A 17,511-nucleotide genomic window follows, 5' to 3' on the forward strand; every position below is an offset into this window, starting at 1 on the left:
GACTTTGTGAGAAAAGCAGGAGGTAGAAGGAATGAGATTACAGAATGTGTTTGCCTTGTCTAAAATTACCCTGTGACCTCAGAGCCTGTGTCAGGGAGGGGAGGACCCGGGCAGGCTCTCTGACTTGGGCCGAGAAAGTCCAGGGAGGGCAGACGGGGTCCCTGGGTCAGCGTACGTGGACCACAGGTGGCCAGTGTTCTCGCCTGTCGTGGCGTAGGGTTTCTTTCCAGTTAAGGGGATGGCTGACTTCTTTTTTTTTTAAGTTTATTTATTTTTGAGAGAGAGAGTGTGTGTAACAAGTGGGGGAGGGGCAGAGAGAGAGAAGCCCAAGCAGGCTCCACACCATCGGCGCGGAGCCCGACGTGGGGCTCGAACCCACAAACCGCGAGATCATGACCTCAGCTGAAGTCAGACGCTTACCCGACTGAGCCACCCAGGCGCCCCGGGAAATGGCCGGCTTTGGGGAGTTAGACGCAGTGCAGATGTTGGGCTCGTGGCCTGGATTGTTCAGTTGGGATTTTAGGAATGTGTGGTTTATAGGTCTGTAATTTGAGAGGATCCTCATGGGGAGTTCCGTGTATGGCAGAGACCTGGGCTCCCCGTCCTCCTAGGTGAAGTGCCGCTGTGTTCTGCCCAGCGCTTCCCCATCTGTAAAATCCAGAAGCGGGACGACACCTGCTTTTGGATGACTTCTGACCCCAAACTCTGTGATCTGAGGGTCAAAACTGTCCCCCGAGGACACGTAGCTTAGCCTTCTGGGAGGCCCTCGGACTCACAGACACCTCTTTGGAGGTAGACGGTCCCCCATCCGATTCAGAGCTATACCCCTTAGGTGAGTTACTGGGCACCCCCCTGGGCCTGATCCCTCCGTCTGCACATCGGAGCCGCTCCCAGCACTGACGTGGGGCCCCCTTCCCCGGGTGCAGGCCCGGCCGCCCTTGTCTTAGCTCATCCCTGGGTCCAGCAGATGACAGCCCCACCCTTCTCAGCTGCACTGGCAGGGGATTCTGCCCTCTGATACACAGTTCAACTCGACTTAACTTTTATAAAAGGTGAAAATATATTAACGCCAACATTAGAAATTTTACAGATCAGTCACTAAGTTTCATGATGGATGTTCCGTGGGAGGACGAAAAACTTTGGGGCATTTTCTCCCCATTGTGTGGCCCAGAATGGGGTGGAGGGGGGCTTGCACCTGCCGGGTGTGGTCCTATAGTACGCGGCACTCAGGGTTCGTGCAGCAACACCCAGTTTTCTCAGTTCTTGCCCCGATTGGCCTGCACACCATCCCTGCTTACCCGTCTTACCTCCTCTCTGCTTCCATAACACCCTCCTCCTGGACTTCTGGTCCCTGCACCCTCTTCATGGGGTCTCCTTTGCCAGCCTGATCCAGGGTGGGTCCTAGGCCCCTCCCTTCTCCCTGTGTTCTCTCGGAGGGATTCCATCTACGCCGCATCACCACCCATCAGTGACTCTAGCCAGGCCCGCCCCCTGGAGTTGAGACTCGAGAACCAGTGGCCTGTGCAAATCCCACTTGGACCCCTTACTGGCTTGCCACAAAGCTCACACCTCTCTTAATGGCCTCTGGTGAAGATGCCAGGACACTATCATTTCCTCTGTCTCCCCTCTGTTCCTTCCGATCCGCCCCACCAGCCTCCACTGCTGACCTCGGTTTTACCCATTGAGGCAGCTTCTCTGCCCGTCCTCCCTCCCTCAGACACATCTCGTGCTGGCCCCCCACCCCCGCCCTTAGCTCAGCTTCTTGGAGATGCTCTCTTGACAGTCACCTGTTACTCCAAGTCGGTGCTCTCCTAGCTGCACCCCCTCCCATGCCCTCCTGGCTCCACACGGTCCCTTGCCCTCCTGGTCCCGCCCCTTCCCATGCCTCCTGGCTCCGCCCCCTCCCTTGCTTTCCTGCCTCCGCTCCATCGCACTCAGTCCCAGCCGTGCCCCTGTCCCAGGCTCTCCCAGATCTGTTCCTGTCACGTACACTCCTAGAGCTCTTCCTGTCGCACACTTCTCTCGTTCTGACCTGAGCTGGGCCCTCGCTCTGCCGGCCGTTTTCGAAGAGACACACCCGGCACGGTTCTTCCCTCTTTGAGCTGGCAGGTGCGGGTAGATGTCCTCCGGAACCTACACTCGCCCTGGTGAGCCCATGGGAGTTAGCTGCGTGTGACTTGTGGACTCGGCAACTGGTGGGCATGTGCCGGTGGCGTTGTCCGTCCAGACCCAGGGCGGGAGGCCCAGGTGGGCGCTGTGTGGCCTTGGCTGTTCGCTTTTCGCGCGAATGCTTCCTGAGTCTCTCCTGGGGGCCCGGTGTCAGAACTGCCAGGTGGGACAGACAGCAGGCCTTTGTCCTTAAAGGACTCGGACTGTGGTGCAGGAAACAGAATTTCGGCAGTTCCACCAACGAATGTCAAATTCTAACCACCGCAGGAAGAAAGAGCGAGGGGGAGAGCTGCGTGACGGGGTAGCCGCACGGTGGGGACGGTTTCCTGGACGGGAGGGCGTCTGAGCTGACGTCTGGAGGAGCAGAACGATATCGCCCGAGAGCAGAGAGCCCCCCACAGGGCTGCGCACCGGGATGAGTTCCGTGCTTGGAGTTCAAAGGAGAGGCGATGCCCGAAAGGCTCGGAAGGTTCTCTCTCCTAAAGGGTCCTTGGCCACTGCTGTGACCCTGGGCGCGTTACTTCACCTGTGCTCCGGTTTCCTCGCCCACAAAGTGCTGGGGGGTGGGGTGGGGTGGGGTGATACTGTGCTGGTGGGGTTTTTTGAGACTTCAAGGAATTACTGCTGCAGGGGGCTCGGAACAGCGCCTGATACTTAGGACTCCGTGTGCCTGGGGGATCTGAATAGCTGGGGGTTCGTCATCACCGCTCGCCTTCCAGAAGACTGCTGTCTCGGCCAGGCCGTCCCGAGGAAACGTTGTTTACCGCCGCGGGCATCTGGCGAGGGGATGAGGAGAGCTGGGAGCGGTTTCCTCTCGACGCGCCAGACGAGTCATGGTTTCTCACGTGCTCTCTTTCTGTCCAGATTCCAGAATTCTCTGATGGTTTCTGGACTGGGTCCCAGCTGGCTTGCTGGACGAATTCTGAGACGCCTTGGTCTTACTTCCCTAAAATCTCCATCTACCTGAGAGACGAGAACTCCAGCCGATCGTTCCGCCTAACCATCCTGCCTCAGGTACGAACCGGCCCGTGTGCTTCTCTCCCGGAGCGCGGCCCGTGCGGAAGTCAGGCACTTGGTGCGGGACGTGCCGGTGCAGATAGCACGTCTGTGTTGTGGGGTGTCGATCGCCACGGTGATGCCGTGTGACAGGTGACCGCAAAAGCCAGCAGCTCTATCCGCGAGCGTGAGTCTGGGCGGGTTGCCTGGTCTCCGCAGGCTCGCCGGCGTGCTTGGCCGGGCCTCGCTTGGGTGGTCTAGGGTGGCCTCGCTCACGAGTCTAGTGGCTCCCAGATGACTCCCACCGTCCAGTGGCTGACGCACGGGGGTGGCGGGGGCTCCGAGAGAGAGGGGAGACACGCAGGAGCCCCCGGAGCAGGCGCACAGCTGGCCATCACCTCCCGTGCACTGCTGCCCCTGGGGGCCCGGGCGGGGGAAGTGCGCCCACCTCCCAACAGGAGGGGCAGCTCAGTGCCATCGCAAGGGCCCGGCAACAAGGGAAGGTCGGGAATTGAGGACATTTTTGCAGTATCCACCAAAGCACCAGTACGTGTTTTGGTTTTTGGTGGTGTTTTGTTTTTTTTTTTTTACTTTATTTTTAATTTTTGTAATGTTTATTATTGAGAGACAGAGAGAGACCGAGCATGAGCTTGGGAGGGGCAGAGAGAGAGGGAGACACAGAACGTGAAGCAGGCTCCGGGCTCCGAGCCGTCAGCACAGAGCCCGACGCGGGGCTCGAACCGTGAGATCATGACCGGAGCCGAAGTCGGACGCTCAACCGACTGAGCCCCCCAGGCGCCCCCTCCTCTTCCTAAGCTTCTAATCGAACAGCGTTTTGTGCCCTGCTCCATCTCGCTCTGGCTCTCGCTCTGGTCCCCCTTCGGGAACCTCCCAAGTGCCCTCCACGTACCCCAGCCCCCTTCTTTCTCCCCTAAAAATGTTGCCACGTAATCTTCTATGTGGCCGCTCTGAGCCTGCTCTGCCTGCCGTGAGCCATCAGTGAGTCCCCGCTCCGTGCGTACTGACGCCCTCATTCCCGGTGGCTTTCTGGGCCTCGCTGGACCCTTCCTCGCCCTCCAGCCTGCGCCCTGCTACGCCCTTGACCCACCACTCACCGGTCACCGTCCTCTAGGGCTCTGTGCTCGCTCCGATCGCTTAACCTTTGCTCCTGCCAAGCCCCTGCCTGAAATGCCCTCTCCTCCCTACTCCCTCTGCATATCCAGATTCTTCCCATCCTTCAAGATCCAACTCAGACAAACCCTCTTTTGTTGACCCTCCGCTGAGCAGAATAACCCGTTGTGAGGCTGCCCTTCAGACTCATAATGCATGTTGTTTAGTCGTGTCTGTAGGGTGTGTTTTATGCTGCTGCCTTTTTCATTTGCCTTCTGTTTTCTTTAAAAGCACACGCACACACCCTTACAGTTCTCCCTCAGCTACATTAATTCCTCGAAGATAAGAACCAGGAGACTGAAGACCTTGTTCCTTCCCAGGAATGACTGGGCCGGGGAGGCTAGTGGGTAGTAACTGTTTTTTGAACAGACCGGATGAGTGTGCCTTTGTTGTGACTTGGTGAATTGGGGATAAAGGATGGGATGGGGGGGGGGGGGGGTAAGGAAGGAGGAGTCATTTCAGAGGAAAAAAGGAAGTGATAATATTGCCTTTTTCCTTCTCGACTGTATATGGGGGGAGGGGGGACGTGCCTTCCAGGAATGGAGGGTTAGTGGGGAAGAGCCCAGAAGCCTCGGGAGAAGGCTTCACGGAGGATGCACGCGGCCGGAGCCCGAGGCTTCGGTTACCTTCTCAGCTCTGCCCCTGACTCACACTGTAACTTTGAGCAGATCGCCTCGCCCTTTCTCCGTCTGTCCCTTTAACTATAAAAGAGGATTCATGATACTTGCCAGAGACATTTTCACTGCATACGGTGCTGTGTTTTCTGTGTCTTTAAAATAATTGCGTGCCGTGATTGCATTTTGGGCACACCTCGAGAGGTAGGCATCATTTCATCAGCGTGGTTTGTAACTAAAGTTGAATCCTAGCTTCAGGACAAAGGTGAGCACGTAATGGTAAATTAATGGCATGGGGCTGGCTGCCAGAATCAGGGACTCCTAAGAAAGCAAGAAAACAGGCATTCGGCGGAAAATCTGTTATGTCCACAGCGGGCGGTTGGATGGGCAGTTGTGAACTGTCGCCTGCTGAGAATCTCACAAGCTCTGGGTGCCACTGACACACCCCTCAGGGTCAGCGCTGGGGGTGGGGGGGGGGGCATCTGCTAATACTCCTGCCCCCCCACTTCCTAACATTTAGGGCAGCCATCAGGGCTCCTTGTCCCCAAAGTTTTACAATGGGGGGCTCCTGCCTCGGACCTCTGGTAACAGCAGTACTGGAGGGTGTCAGAGGCATCCCTGAAATTTTGTCCGTCTCCGGCGCTCTTTTCCAAAAGCACATGGGCTGAATCTGTTTTGGCCAGTTTTCAAAAGCGGCCCCCAACCCCAGCCCACGGGCGAATTCCGGTTTTCTTTTTCCCAGAACCCTAAAAATGTAAATAATGCCAGTCTACCCCTGATTGGTCTACGGGTGCTATTTTCGCGTGAGGCAGACAGTTTATTCTGAGATCTAGCAATACTGCAGCTCTCCTAGCATGTTCCAGTATCTACAGTCTGGAACCTTTACTGGAAGTCGTCCGGGAGACGCGCAGGAAGAGTAAAAGATCCCAGATTCAGTCTGCGTGTTTTTGTATCGGTGGCGTCTGTTACAGGACAACGTGATGATTGATTGGGTTTTATTATAGAATCAGTTGGGGGAGTGTGTGTGTGCATGTTCGTGTACTTTCCTAGGGCTTGCTTACAGAACCTTAGGTGAAGGTGCTTTGACGGCAGGTAAGTGTATCTGTCCCCTGCCTTTGCCTAATTTAAGTTGATCCTGGGAAGTCGTGCTTTCCATTTGGTGCTGATGATGCTTAGCCCCTCTCACTCAACGTAGCGCACACCTCCTGAGGTCCTCCTGTGTGCCTGTCGTACCCTAGAAGCCTAGGCACCAGGATACAGTGAGGAACGGAATGAATGGGTCCTTGTCTTGAAGGAGGGCTTGGAGACAGACAGACCAGTCGGGCAGGGTTCTAAGGGCAAGGCTGTTCCCTGGACGCAGCAGCCGCTCCCTGTCTAGCAGGCGATGTCCTTGCTCGCCTCCCTGCCTTGCAGCCGCCCTCCCTCTCGCCTTCTCTGCACTGACGGGGGCAGTGATGTTCCTCTTCCTCAGGGGTCCGTTTGATCAGATACTCTCTCTGCAGCCTGACTTCTGGTTTCCTTTCCTGCTCTCGTGTAGTCACTCCTTGTGGCTGGTGCTCTGTCCTGCCTCCTGCTATCGGGGTGTAGCCGGGAGGCAAACCATTCCTTCCTTGGGACAGCCCCTCCCTGCTGCACCCTCTGAAAATACCCGTGCCCCCCCCCCCCCCCACACACACACACACACTCTCCTTCTGGCAATAAAGCCCAGGGCTCCAGACCTTTCCCACCAAATCTTTCCTCGTGCTTTTGCCCTTTAGGGCCAGTCAGTACTCACAAGAAGGTCCTTCTTCCTACTTCTGTTGTAATCTTACGCTTTATTTTCCAAATGTTTGGTATTTTGTGTTACTAAGCCACTGTATTCTCTCGGTTGCCTGCATTTGAATACTTTGCTGTTAAAAGAACAAAGAGAGCCTTCTTACTGATGCAAGGATGATTTGCTCTCTGATTGTTTTAAGTTTTGACTCATTTCCTCTGGAACTGGTGCCCCACCCCTCCGTGCCCTGCACCCCCCCCCCCCCCCACCCAAGGACCTCAAGGACCATGTTTGTGTTTATTGAACTTCACAGCCCCTGCAAGAAATGGCCCTCAGCCATGACAGACCCTTCTTCCACGGGCGTGCTATATCTTCTCTCTGACTCTGACGGCTTCTCTCTCTTTGACTGAGGGAATAGATCCTCCTGCTTCTGCCTTGCTGCCTCCTTGGAAGCTCCCTTTGGCGGAGGATGACAAGGACAGTGTCCTAGGCCAGTTAGGAGCCTTTGCTGTTGCTCGGGAGAGAAGATGATGCCGATGGTCCAGACTGGGCGGTAGCCATGGGGATGGGAGCGATGATTGCATTCGGATTCCATTTCAGAGGAAGGCCTGCTATGTAGGGAAAGAGATCCTGGCCCGGTGTTGTAGGGCCTGAGTAACTGGGTGAATCACGGACTGACTGAGACAGAAGACCTTAAACAAAAGGCACATTTGGGGGAAATGTTCCCAGTTCAGTTTTTTTAATATTAGATTTGAGATGCCGGTTGAGTGGCGAATGGGCAGGAAGACATAAGAGTGTGGCTATGGCAGCAGAGATCTGCCTGGAGGTCAAGATTTGGGGGTCAGCATAGAGCCCAGGGGTGTGCTTAGGGTCATGGGCCCACATGGGTCACCCAGGGGGACAGCCCGAAGGAGAGGCCAGAGCCCTGGAGTTCTCCGATGCTTGCAGTGAAGAAATTAGCGGCCAGTGAGTTGGGAGGAAGAGGAGAGAACCCTTTCTCAGAAGCCAAGCGAAGGAAGAGGTCTGAGGGGGAGAGTTCGCTGGGCGACATTGCCGTGGAGGGGCCTGTCGGAGCTGTTCCCCCCGACTCCACATTTACCTCCTGCCTCCTCCGTAGACGGGGAGCTTCAAGGGGGCAGGCACGGGGTGTCCATCAGCCCCGTGGTGCTGGCCCTGAGGCAGTATCTAAGCCATGCCAAGTGCTCTGTCAATAAGAGCTGGCTGGTTGGCTGGCCGGACGGACATCACCGTGGCGCCCCCGTGGAGTTACAGGTGGAGCCTTGGTCACCTTCAGCGATGCTTATCACCACGCTTGTGCTCTCAGCTTCTGGATGGCAGGGTGATGTCCCCCGCACCCCTCCCCACCCCACCCCACCGTGTATCTCCCCACAGCACCTGGGAGGCGGGGGCGGGGGTTCCGAACGCGGCGTGACCTCGACAGCTCCGCGACGCTGCCCGATTCATGCCCCTCCTTGTTTGTTTGCTCTGTCCTCTTGTGTAGCTTTACATCCAGCCCATGATGGGGGCTGGCCTGAACTATGAATGTTACCGATTCGGCATTTCACCTTCCACCAACGCGCTGGTGATCGGTGCTACCGTGATGGAGGGCTTCTACGTGGTCTTTGACAGAGCTCGGAAGAGGGTGGGCTTTGCAGCAAGCCCCTGTGCAGGTAAGCGACGCGTGCGTTGGGCAGAGGACCCTAACCGGAGCGCTTTATTGGAAGCGATTCTTGGTAGTGTGTCAGTTGCTACTGAATTGTTCGGTGCGGGCCTGTCGTCACTGATCGGTCTTACCAGTAAGACGTACGGTAGGATTGTGGAGACAATCCACGTAAGACGTTTAGTCCTGTGCTTGACACATGGGGAGTGCTTGTAAATGTTAGCGTGATAGTTGTCTCTCGGGTTAAATTTAGAATGGTATCTCAAAGGGGCGCCTGGCTGGCTCAGTCAGTTGAGATTCCAACTTCGGCTCCGGTCATGATCTCACGGTTCGTGGGTTCGAGCCCCGCGTCGGGCCCTGTGCTGACAGCTCAGAGCCTGGAGCCTGTTTCACATTCTGTGTCTCCCCCGCTCTCTGCCCCACCCCCACTCTCGCTCTGTCTTTCTCTCTCAAAAACAAATAAACATTAAAAAAAAGGGTATCTCACACCATAGAATAAACATACGCGGCCTTGGGGATGAATTACAGGGTTTTTGACGGTGAAATCAAAATAAATAAAGCAGATTCATGGGTAAGCTGTGTGTTTTTCTTTCCCTCCAAGAAATCTTCGTTGTGAAATAAGTCAACGCCTATCATTGCTATTTCTTGAAATGCTAAAATAATGAGATCAAGGAGCGTGTTTTTCTCCTAGAATTCTTTTGGAGAGCTGGTTTGAGGGTGAGTCAGCAGCGTGGCTCTGCAGAGCTGAGCTTGAGAGAGTGGGGCAGGTGTTCAGAGAAACCAGGAGAGGACAGGAAAGACGATGGGTGGGTAATCCCCCCAAACTCGAGAATGTCTGTAGATGAACAATTTGCTAGAATGGGGTGTCCGCACAGCGCATGGTTTAGCGGGGTGGGGGCGGGGGGTCGAGTACGTCTAGCAGTAGCCCAGGCTGGTGTGGAAAAGGCCAGGGCTGGACGTGGCATGGGATGGAATCGCCCAGACGCATGGAGAGCGCATGAGCAGGCAGTGGCCGGGTGCCACGGTGCTTCTGGGTAGGATTCCAGGGAACTCACAAATCCTGGCACTTTGGATTCAGAGTTGGTGGGTAACATGCCAAGGAGAGGAAAAAAACTAAGCAAACGTGAGGCAGCCAAAGAGTGGGCAACAGGGAGGTGGAACCGAAGAAAATTAGAGGCTGGGGTGAAATACAAGACCACCATGCAGTGCAGGGGTGGAGGTGTGCGGGTTAGATGAAAGCATCCTTAGGCACTAGACGTAGCAACAGGATGGGCAGGAAGGCTGACTAACTGTGCTGGTCGCTTCGACCCTGACCAGACCTTCCCTGGGATCTAAAACCAACGGGAGAATTTGGGGGAGAGTGTCAAACGATCTCCGCTGATTTATTCCGGAGAGGGAGGTTTCAGTTATTACTTGCTACCCAAATCGTGGTCGTAACATTGGGATCCTGGTTAAGAAGGCAGGTCAGCGATGCGTCACGGTGCATCACAGCCTCGTTTAGACACATTGGCGTTCTCGAAGGGTAACATAACAATTTGGAGAGTGGGTGAAGAGAAATAGTGAAAGGAGACCTTACATCCGGAATATTGGCCCTACTCATGTGCTGTCTAAAAAAAACCACCCTGGGGCACCTGGGTGGCTCAGTCGGTTAAGCGTCCGACCTCGGCTCCGGTCATGATCTCATACTTTGTGAGTTCGAGCCCCGCAGTGGGCTCTCTGCTCTCAGCATGGAGCCCGCTTTGGATTTTCTGTCTGCCCCCCTGCCCTCGTCTCTCTTCCCCGCTTGCTCTCTCTCTCAAAAATAAAACATAAGAAAAAAAAAGAAAATACCCAACACCACGTACATATTTGTTGCAAATACCTTCTTAAACGTTAACGCAGATTCCTCTGACTTTATTGGTGAGCAGGCTCAGAGTCCTTGAGATAATGTTTATCTTTGAGAGCGCATTAACTGTTTTTAGCCTGTGAGGTATCCCTGGGGGAGACCTTTCTCTGGGCACTACCTGGGAGTGTATAATCTGAGATGCTACTCTGTCTCCTGGATGTGAATATTCTTTTTTTTTTTTTTACTTTTTTTTTTTTTACATGTATTTATTTTTGAGAGACAGAGAGAGCACAAGTGGGAGAGGGGCAGAGACAGAAAGAGACACAGAGTCCGAAGCGGGCTCCAGGCTTCGCGCCGTCAGCCCAGAGCCCGACGCGGGGCTCGAACTCACGAACCGTGAGATCGTGACCTGAGCCGAAGTCGGACGCTTAACTGACAGAGCCACCCAGCTGCCCCTGAATGTTTTACTTCTTATAACCCAGAGAACTAAGAACGAAAGCAATTTGCCTCACAATTTCTGCTCTCTTGTTAAATACCATTAAAGTAGAGGCTACTATGGCAACAGCCGTGTATCGTCCACTTAATACCGCAGGGAGCGGAATCACCGTGTCTCCTAAGTGAATTGCTGTTGGAAATAGTTTAGTATGAAGCGTCTCCAGGCAAAGCAACATTCGTTCCTGCGTTTCAGCATGAATCCTTTGGTAGGTGTGCTTAAAGAAGTTTTTCTGTTACTATTTAAAAATATATATATTTAGGGTTTTGGTACTTAAACATTTGATTTCACCAGCCATGGGAATACACGAAGCTATGTCTCCTCTCCCGTGCAAACCGTTTAGCCATTAAAGTAATTCCTTCCCTCCAAGCTGCAATTAGGAGCCAGACAGTGGTCTGTGGCGCTGTAATAAATGGAAGAGAGACACCGCTTTTTTTTTTCTCTTTCTAGAAGTGTTTATTTTTAATTCATAACCTGCTTTAAATAACAAAGAAAATGATTTAAGTCACAGGAAATCATGTGCTTTGTACACACTTTTGGAACACCCAGATTTAACAAATGCTAACGTTTTTGTCGTATTTTCTTCAAAAATTTGTCATGGAAACAAAGTAAATGGAGTTAGAGCCCCACCCCACTGCCTTCCCCAGAATTACCCTTTAGCTTGAAACCAGTGTACGTTCTTTTTTTTTTTTTTTAAATTTTTTTTCAACGTTTTTTATTTATTTTTGGGACAGAGAGAGACAGAGCATGAACGGGGGAGGGGCAGAGAGAGAGAGGGAGACACAGAATCGGAAGCAGGCTCCAGGCTCTGAGCCATCAGCCCCAGAGCCTGACGCGGGGCTCGAACTCACGGACCGCGAGATCGTGACCTGGCTGAAGTCGGACGCTTAACCGACTGCGCCATCCAGGCGCCCCCAGTGTACGTTCTTATAATTACTACGCACTTAACATTTCACTACACAGGTATGAGTACCTTGCATTCATCATCTCTTGCTTGGTAACAACTTAGCCCCCAGTTTAGCAGTACTTGATGACCTTGTGCAGGTGCTGAAGGTCAGCAGCCGAGGAGTGGCTTAGCTGGTGGTTCTGGTCTAGGGTCTCCGTGGTCTAGGGTCTCTCGTGAGGCTGGAGGGGACTCTTGGAAGCTCACTCTTGTGGTTGGCGGGAGGAACCCTCCGTTACTTGCCGTTTGGACCTCACACCAGGCTTCCCTGAGCACACTTAGGACAGTCGTCCGGTCACCCGGGAGCAAGCGATTGCAGGGAGTAGAAGGGCAATAGAGCAACCAAGACAGAAGCCACAGTCTTTTTTCCAACCAATTTTGAAAGGGCATACTGTCGCTTCCGCCCTATTCTGTTGGTTGCACAGAACCACCCTGGTGCACTGTGGGAGGGGGATTACACAAGTGTAAACACCGGGGAGCGGGGATTGTCGGCGTCGCCTTAGAAGCTGTCTCCCATATACCTGTAAATAAGTACCATATAACAACCAACATAGGTTGGTTGGTCGAGGGTTTTTGGTGTTTTAAAATGTATATGGGGGCGCCTGGGTGGCTCAGTCGGTTAAGCGTCAGACTTCGGCTCAGGTCATGATCTCGCGGTCTGTGGGTTCAAGCCCCACGTGGGGCTCTGCGCTGACAGCTCGGAGCCTGGAGCCTGCTTCGGATTCTGTGTCTCCCTCTCAATCTGCCCCTCTCCTACTCACACTCTTTCTTTCTCTCTCCCTCTCTCAAAAATAAATAAACATTAAAAAAATTTAAGGAAACAATTATTGAAAAATAATAAAATGAAATGTATGTGAATGCTACACAATACTGTATATAATAATATATATCTTTTGTCCACCTGCTTTATCGGTCAGCATTACATTTACTAGATTTTCCGTGTTGATGGGAGATCACCCATTTTGACTGCTGTATAGTATCCTCTTGTACGAATATACCCAGATTATTTACCCAGTCCTGCCTTGATTAACATCTGGATTGTTTCTAATATTTGCAGTTATAAACACTACTGCAGCGAACATCTTTCTGCCTGTGAATGAGATCTTCTGAAAATGGAATTTCTAGATGGTTTGGTATGCCAGTCTTTGGGATTACTGGCTGCTGTTGGATTTATCCTCAAGGTACCTGGACCATCAGGATTCTACAAGAGTTTTCATTTCCTCAAACTATTCTATTCTATTTGTTTTGTTTTGGTTTTTGCTTTTTGCCAATCTGTATGTGTGAAATAGTGTCACAGTTTGATTACTTCTGAGATGATGCAACTGTGGATGTTTTCGGGGTGTCTGAGCTTTCTCTCTTATGGTGAATTTTTCTAATAGCTTATGGGCATTTTTCTTTTTTTTTTTAATTTTTTTTAACGTTTATTTATTTTTGGGACAGAGAGAAACAGAGCATGAACGGGGGAGGGGCAGAGAGAGAGGGAGACACAGAATCGGAAGCAGGCTCCAGGCTCCGAGCCATCAGCCCAGAGCCCGACGCGGGGCTCGAACTCACGAACCGCGAGATCGTGACCTGAGCCGATGTCGGACGCTCAACCGACTGAGCCCCCCAGGTGCCCCAGGGACATTTTTCTACCATCTCTTTTATTGATGGCTACACAGTCTTAATATTTGATCCGTTAATTCTGGGGGGCTAATGTGTGGTAAATATCTGCTAGTCTCTGGATTTCTCTTACTTGTTTTTATTAGCTTTCACTTACGTGTATCGACATTTAGGGAAATAAAATGTACCAATCTCTTCTTTACAGCTTTTACTCTGTACCTTATTTAAGAAATTTTTCTTTAATCTAAGAAAATAGAGATTTTTTTTCTAAAGATACTGTATACTTGCCCTCCCCCCCATTTTCTCATACTGTGAAGTAGGAATCTGATTTTTATAAGGGCATTCAGTTTTCTCAGTACCATTTATGGAATATATTTTCTCCTCTGATATTTTCAATATTGTATTATAAAAAATTTTAATATACGGAAAGACTAAAAATAATGACATTCTAAATACACACTATCTAGATTTAATAATTTTTATATTTTGATATGTATTAGTATACGTATGTATGTAGTTTTTGTTTGAGCCATTTGCAAATAGGCTGCAGATATCATGACATTTTACTCCTAAATATTTTACTCCATAATACCTCATCCACAAATATCTCTTAAAAATAAGGACAGGCTCGTGTATAACCATAATACCATTATGACTCCTAAAAAACCGACAATATTTACATTGTAATATTGTGTAGTATCTAGACCATATTCATATTTCCTCAGTTACCCCCAAAATGGTATTCTTAGCTGTTCTTTTTTTTTTTTTCCCAAAAGCCAGTTATTTTGTAGGATATATTTAGATTTGTCTGGATTTTTCCTAATGGTATCATTTTTTTTTTTTAATTTTTTTTTTTTCAACTTTTTAAATTTATTTTTGGGACAGAGAGAGAAACAGAGCATGAACGGGGGAGGGGCAGAGAGAGAGGGAGACACAGAATCGGAAACAGGCTCCAGGCTCCGAGCCATCAGCCCAGAGCCCGACGCGGGGCTCGAACTCACGGGACCGCGAGATCGTGACCTGGCTGCAGTCGGACGCTTAACCGACTGCGCCACCCAGGCGCCCCCCCTAATGGTATCATTTAACATGTTCATTTAACCTCACATTTCTATAAACTTGGCTTGGTTGGGATTCAAGTTAAATAATTAAATAATTTTAATAACATCTTTGCTGTATACCAAGACCCAGTATAAATCTGGAACTATTTTTTTTTTTTTAAGTTTATTTATTTATTTTGAGAGAGAGAGAGAGAGAGAGTGCAAGTGGGAGAGGGGCAGAGAGAGAGAGATTCTGTGCAGGCTCTGTGCTGTCAGTGTGGAGCTGAACTCAGGGCTTGAACCCACAAACTGTGAGATCATGACCTGAGCCGAAACCAAGAGTCTTGCGCTCCACCAACTGAGCTCCCCAGGTGCCCCTGGATCTCTTATTTCTGAACATTCTCTTTTATCCCACTGGTGTAGCTGTCTGCCCCTGTGGTATAACATATAGTTTAATATCTGTAGTTATAATAAGACCTGATATCCAGGAGGGGCTCACCTCTTCTCCTTATTCTTCTTTCGATGGTCCTGGCTACTTTTGTCCTTTTGTTCAGCTTGTCAAGATCTCTGAAGAACCTTATTGGGATTTTGATTGCAAGTGCACTGGATGTACAGATTAACTTGAGAAGAAATCGAATCTTTATTTATTTAGTTTTTAATGTTTATTTATTTTTGAGAGAGAGAGAGAGAGAGAGAGACAAGAGTGCGAGCAGGGGAGGGGCAGAATCTGAAGCAGGCTCCAGGCTCTGCGCTGTGAGCAGAGAGCCCGACGCGGGGCTCGAACTCACGAACCACGAGATCATGACCTGAGCTGAAGTCAGATGCTTCACTGGCTGAGCCACCCAGGCGCCCCCAAAATCAAATCTTTATTATACAAGTCTTCTCCTCCTGAATGTGCTAAGTCTTACTTGTTTAGGTCTTCTATTATATCCTACAGAGTTTTTGCAGTTTTCTTCAAGAAGTTCTTGTGCATATACCTCTTGCTTAGATACCTATTTTGATTGGTATACAGGCAACACAGGGTTTGTTTGTATATTAATCTTCTATCCAGTCACGTTGCTAAAATTCTCCTTTTAAAATAGTTGTTAGTCACTTGGATTTTTTGTGAGAGCAGTCCTATAGTCTGGTGCATGGAGTAGGCTCTTGGAGTTCCCTTCTAATCCTCCGTTAAGGGATTCTCACTTTGCTGAAATTGTTTAGTATGAATGGAAAAATGGTTTGACATTTTCTGCTAATGTTAAACATATTCCTACTCCATGACTCAGCAACGGCACTCTTAGGTAGATGCAGTGAGGAAATGAATGTGTGTTTCCACCCAAAGACCTGACCAGAAGCAGCTTTATTCATAAAACAAACTAAAGCACATCATTCACTAATTACATTGTTACATAAAACCGCCATTTTCATCAAACTAAAAACTGTTCAAAGCTCAACAAAGGAAAATGGATAAACATTATGACACAGCAGTTTTCCTTATGCTGAAGAATGTAATTTAGGATTTCTTTTAAATTTCATTTTTCCCCCAAGTTAAAAAAAATTTCTAGGGGGCGCCTGGGTGGCTCAGTCGGTTGAGCGTCCGACTTTGGCTCAGGTCATGATCTCACAGTTTGTGGGTTTGAGCCCCATGTCGGGCTCTGTGCTGACAGCTCAGAGCCTGGAGTCTGCTTCTGATTCTGTGTCTCTCTCTCTCTCTCTGCTCCTCCCCCGCTCATGCTCTGTTTCTCTCTTTCCTCCAAAAATAAATAAAAATTTAAAAAATTAAAAAAAGTTTTTTTTAATATTTACTTTGGAGAGAGAGAGACACACAGCATGAGCAGGGCAGGTGCAGAGAGAGAGGGAGACACAGAACCCGAAGCAGGCTCCAGGCTCTGAGCTGTCAGCACAGAGCCCTATGCGGGGCTCGAACTCAAAAACCGTGAGATCACGACCTGAGCCGACGTTGGATGCTCAACCAATTGAGCCACCCAGATGCCCCTCATTCATCCCCAATTCTTGAATCATAATTTAACTATGTGTGGAATTCTAGGGTGACCGTTTTTCCCTTAGTGTTTTGAAGATGGTGTTTCAACATCTTCTGGCCAACATTACTGCTGATGAAAAGTCACTTTCAGTTGTGGTACCAAAAAGGGTCATCGGTTTCCTCTGCTTGCTGTTCAGACTTAGGTTAAATTTTTAGTCTTCTGGAGTTTCACCATGATGTATGTAGGTATAGATGGTTTTTCATCTGGCTCAAGACTCATTGTGCTCTCTGAATCTAAGGATTCGTGTTTTTTATCACCAATCCTAGAGAATTCTCAGCTGGTGCCTCCTTCACTATTACCTCACAGCCATTTTTACTAGTTCCTTCTTTTGGACCTCCTGAGATAAATTTCGAGATTTCTCCTTATTTCCTCCATGTCCCTTGACCTCTCACTCATACTTTCTTCTCTTTACCTTTGCTGTATTCTGTGTAGTTTTCCGCAGATACATCCCGTAGTGCCCTAGTTCTCTCTTCAACTGTGTTCAGTCGACCACTTAAACTATTCAGTGAGCTTTTAATTACATCGACTGTATTTTTCATTTCTGGCAATTCCACTGTGTACTTCTTCAAATAGACAAGTTTACTTCTCTGTAAATTTTGTTCTGTAAATATTGTTGTGACTTGTATTCCCTTTATCTCCATTATTTTATTTAATTTTTGAAAACGGCCAGATCATGTTCAAATCACAATGCGTTATATAGTGCCCCGCTCTGTTAGAGGCAGTTATAAAGACTTCAAGTGTTCCCTCATTATTTTCTTAAGTTTATTTATTTTGAGAGAGAGAGAACGAGCAGGGGAGGGGCAGTGAGAGAGGGGGACAGGGGATCCAAAGTGGGTTTTGCACTGACAGCAGAGAGCTCGATGCAGGGCTCGAACTCTTGAACCGCGAGATCATGACCTGAGCCGAAGTCGGACACTTAACCGAGTGGGCCATCCAGGCGCCCCCTCTCCCCATTATTGTTTGAGCCTCATAATCTGTCGCTCTTCTCTAATTCATTTAACAATTCCTTATGGATACATTGAAGTTGTTTCCAGTCTCCTGTTGTTATAGACAGTGTTGCAGTGGATGCCATTTGTCTGTGTTTATTCTCACATATGAAAGTACAATTGCTGGGTTAAAGGGTATAAACATATAAGAATCTTTTCTTTCTAATGTTTATTTATTTTTGAGAGAGTGTGCAGGCAGGGGAGGGGGAGGGGGGGGCGGGCGCAGAGGATCTGAAGCAGCC

At 50.0% G+C, this 17,511-nt stretch overlaps 1 protein-coding gene across 3 annotated transcripts in view; it reads left to right on the forward strand.

The window, feature by feature from the left end:
• The window catches only part of BACE2 (beta-secretase 2), a 91,772-nt gene that overhangs the window by 59,424 nt on the left and 14,837 nt on the right, over positions 1-17,511 (forward strand). For 2 of the 3 annotated variants that reach the window (XM_058732059.1, XM_058732060.1), the window contains exons 7-8: positions 3,034-3,183; positions 8,204-8,372. In XM_058732059.1, coding sequence (XP_058588042.1) covers positions 3,034-3,183; positions 8,204-8,372 — 319 coding nt within the window. The remainder of the gene's footprint in view (positions 1-3,033; positions 3,184-8,203; positions 8,373-17,511) is intronic. The other variant, XM_058732061.1, reaches the window with a different exon arrangement.

This window comes from Neofelis nebulosa, chromosome 5, assembly GCF_028018385.1.
Source record: "Neofelis nebulosa isolate mNeoNeb1 chromosome 5, mNeoNeb1.pri, whole genome shotgun sequence".
NCBI classification, from domain to species: Eukaryota; Metazoa; Chordata; class Mammalia; order Carnivora; family Felidae; genus Neofelis; species Neofelis nebulosa.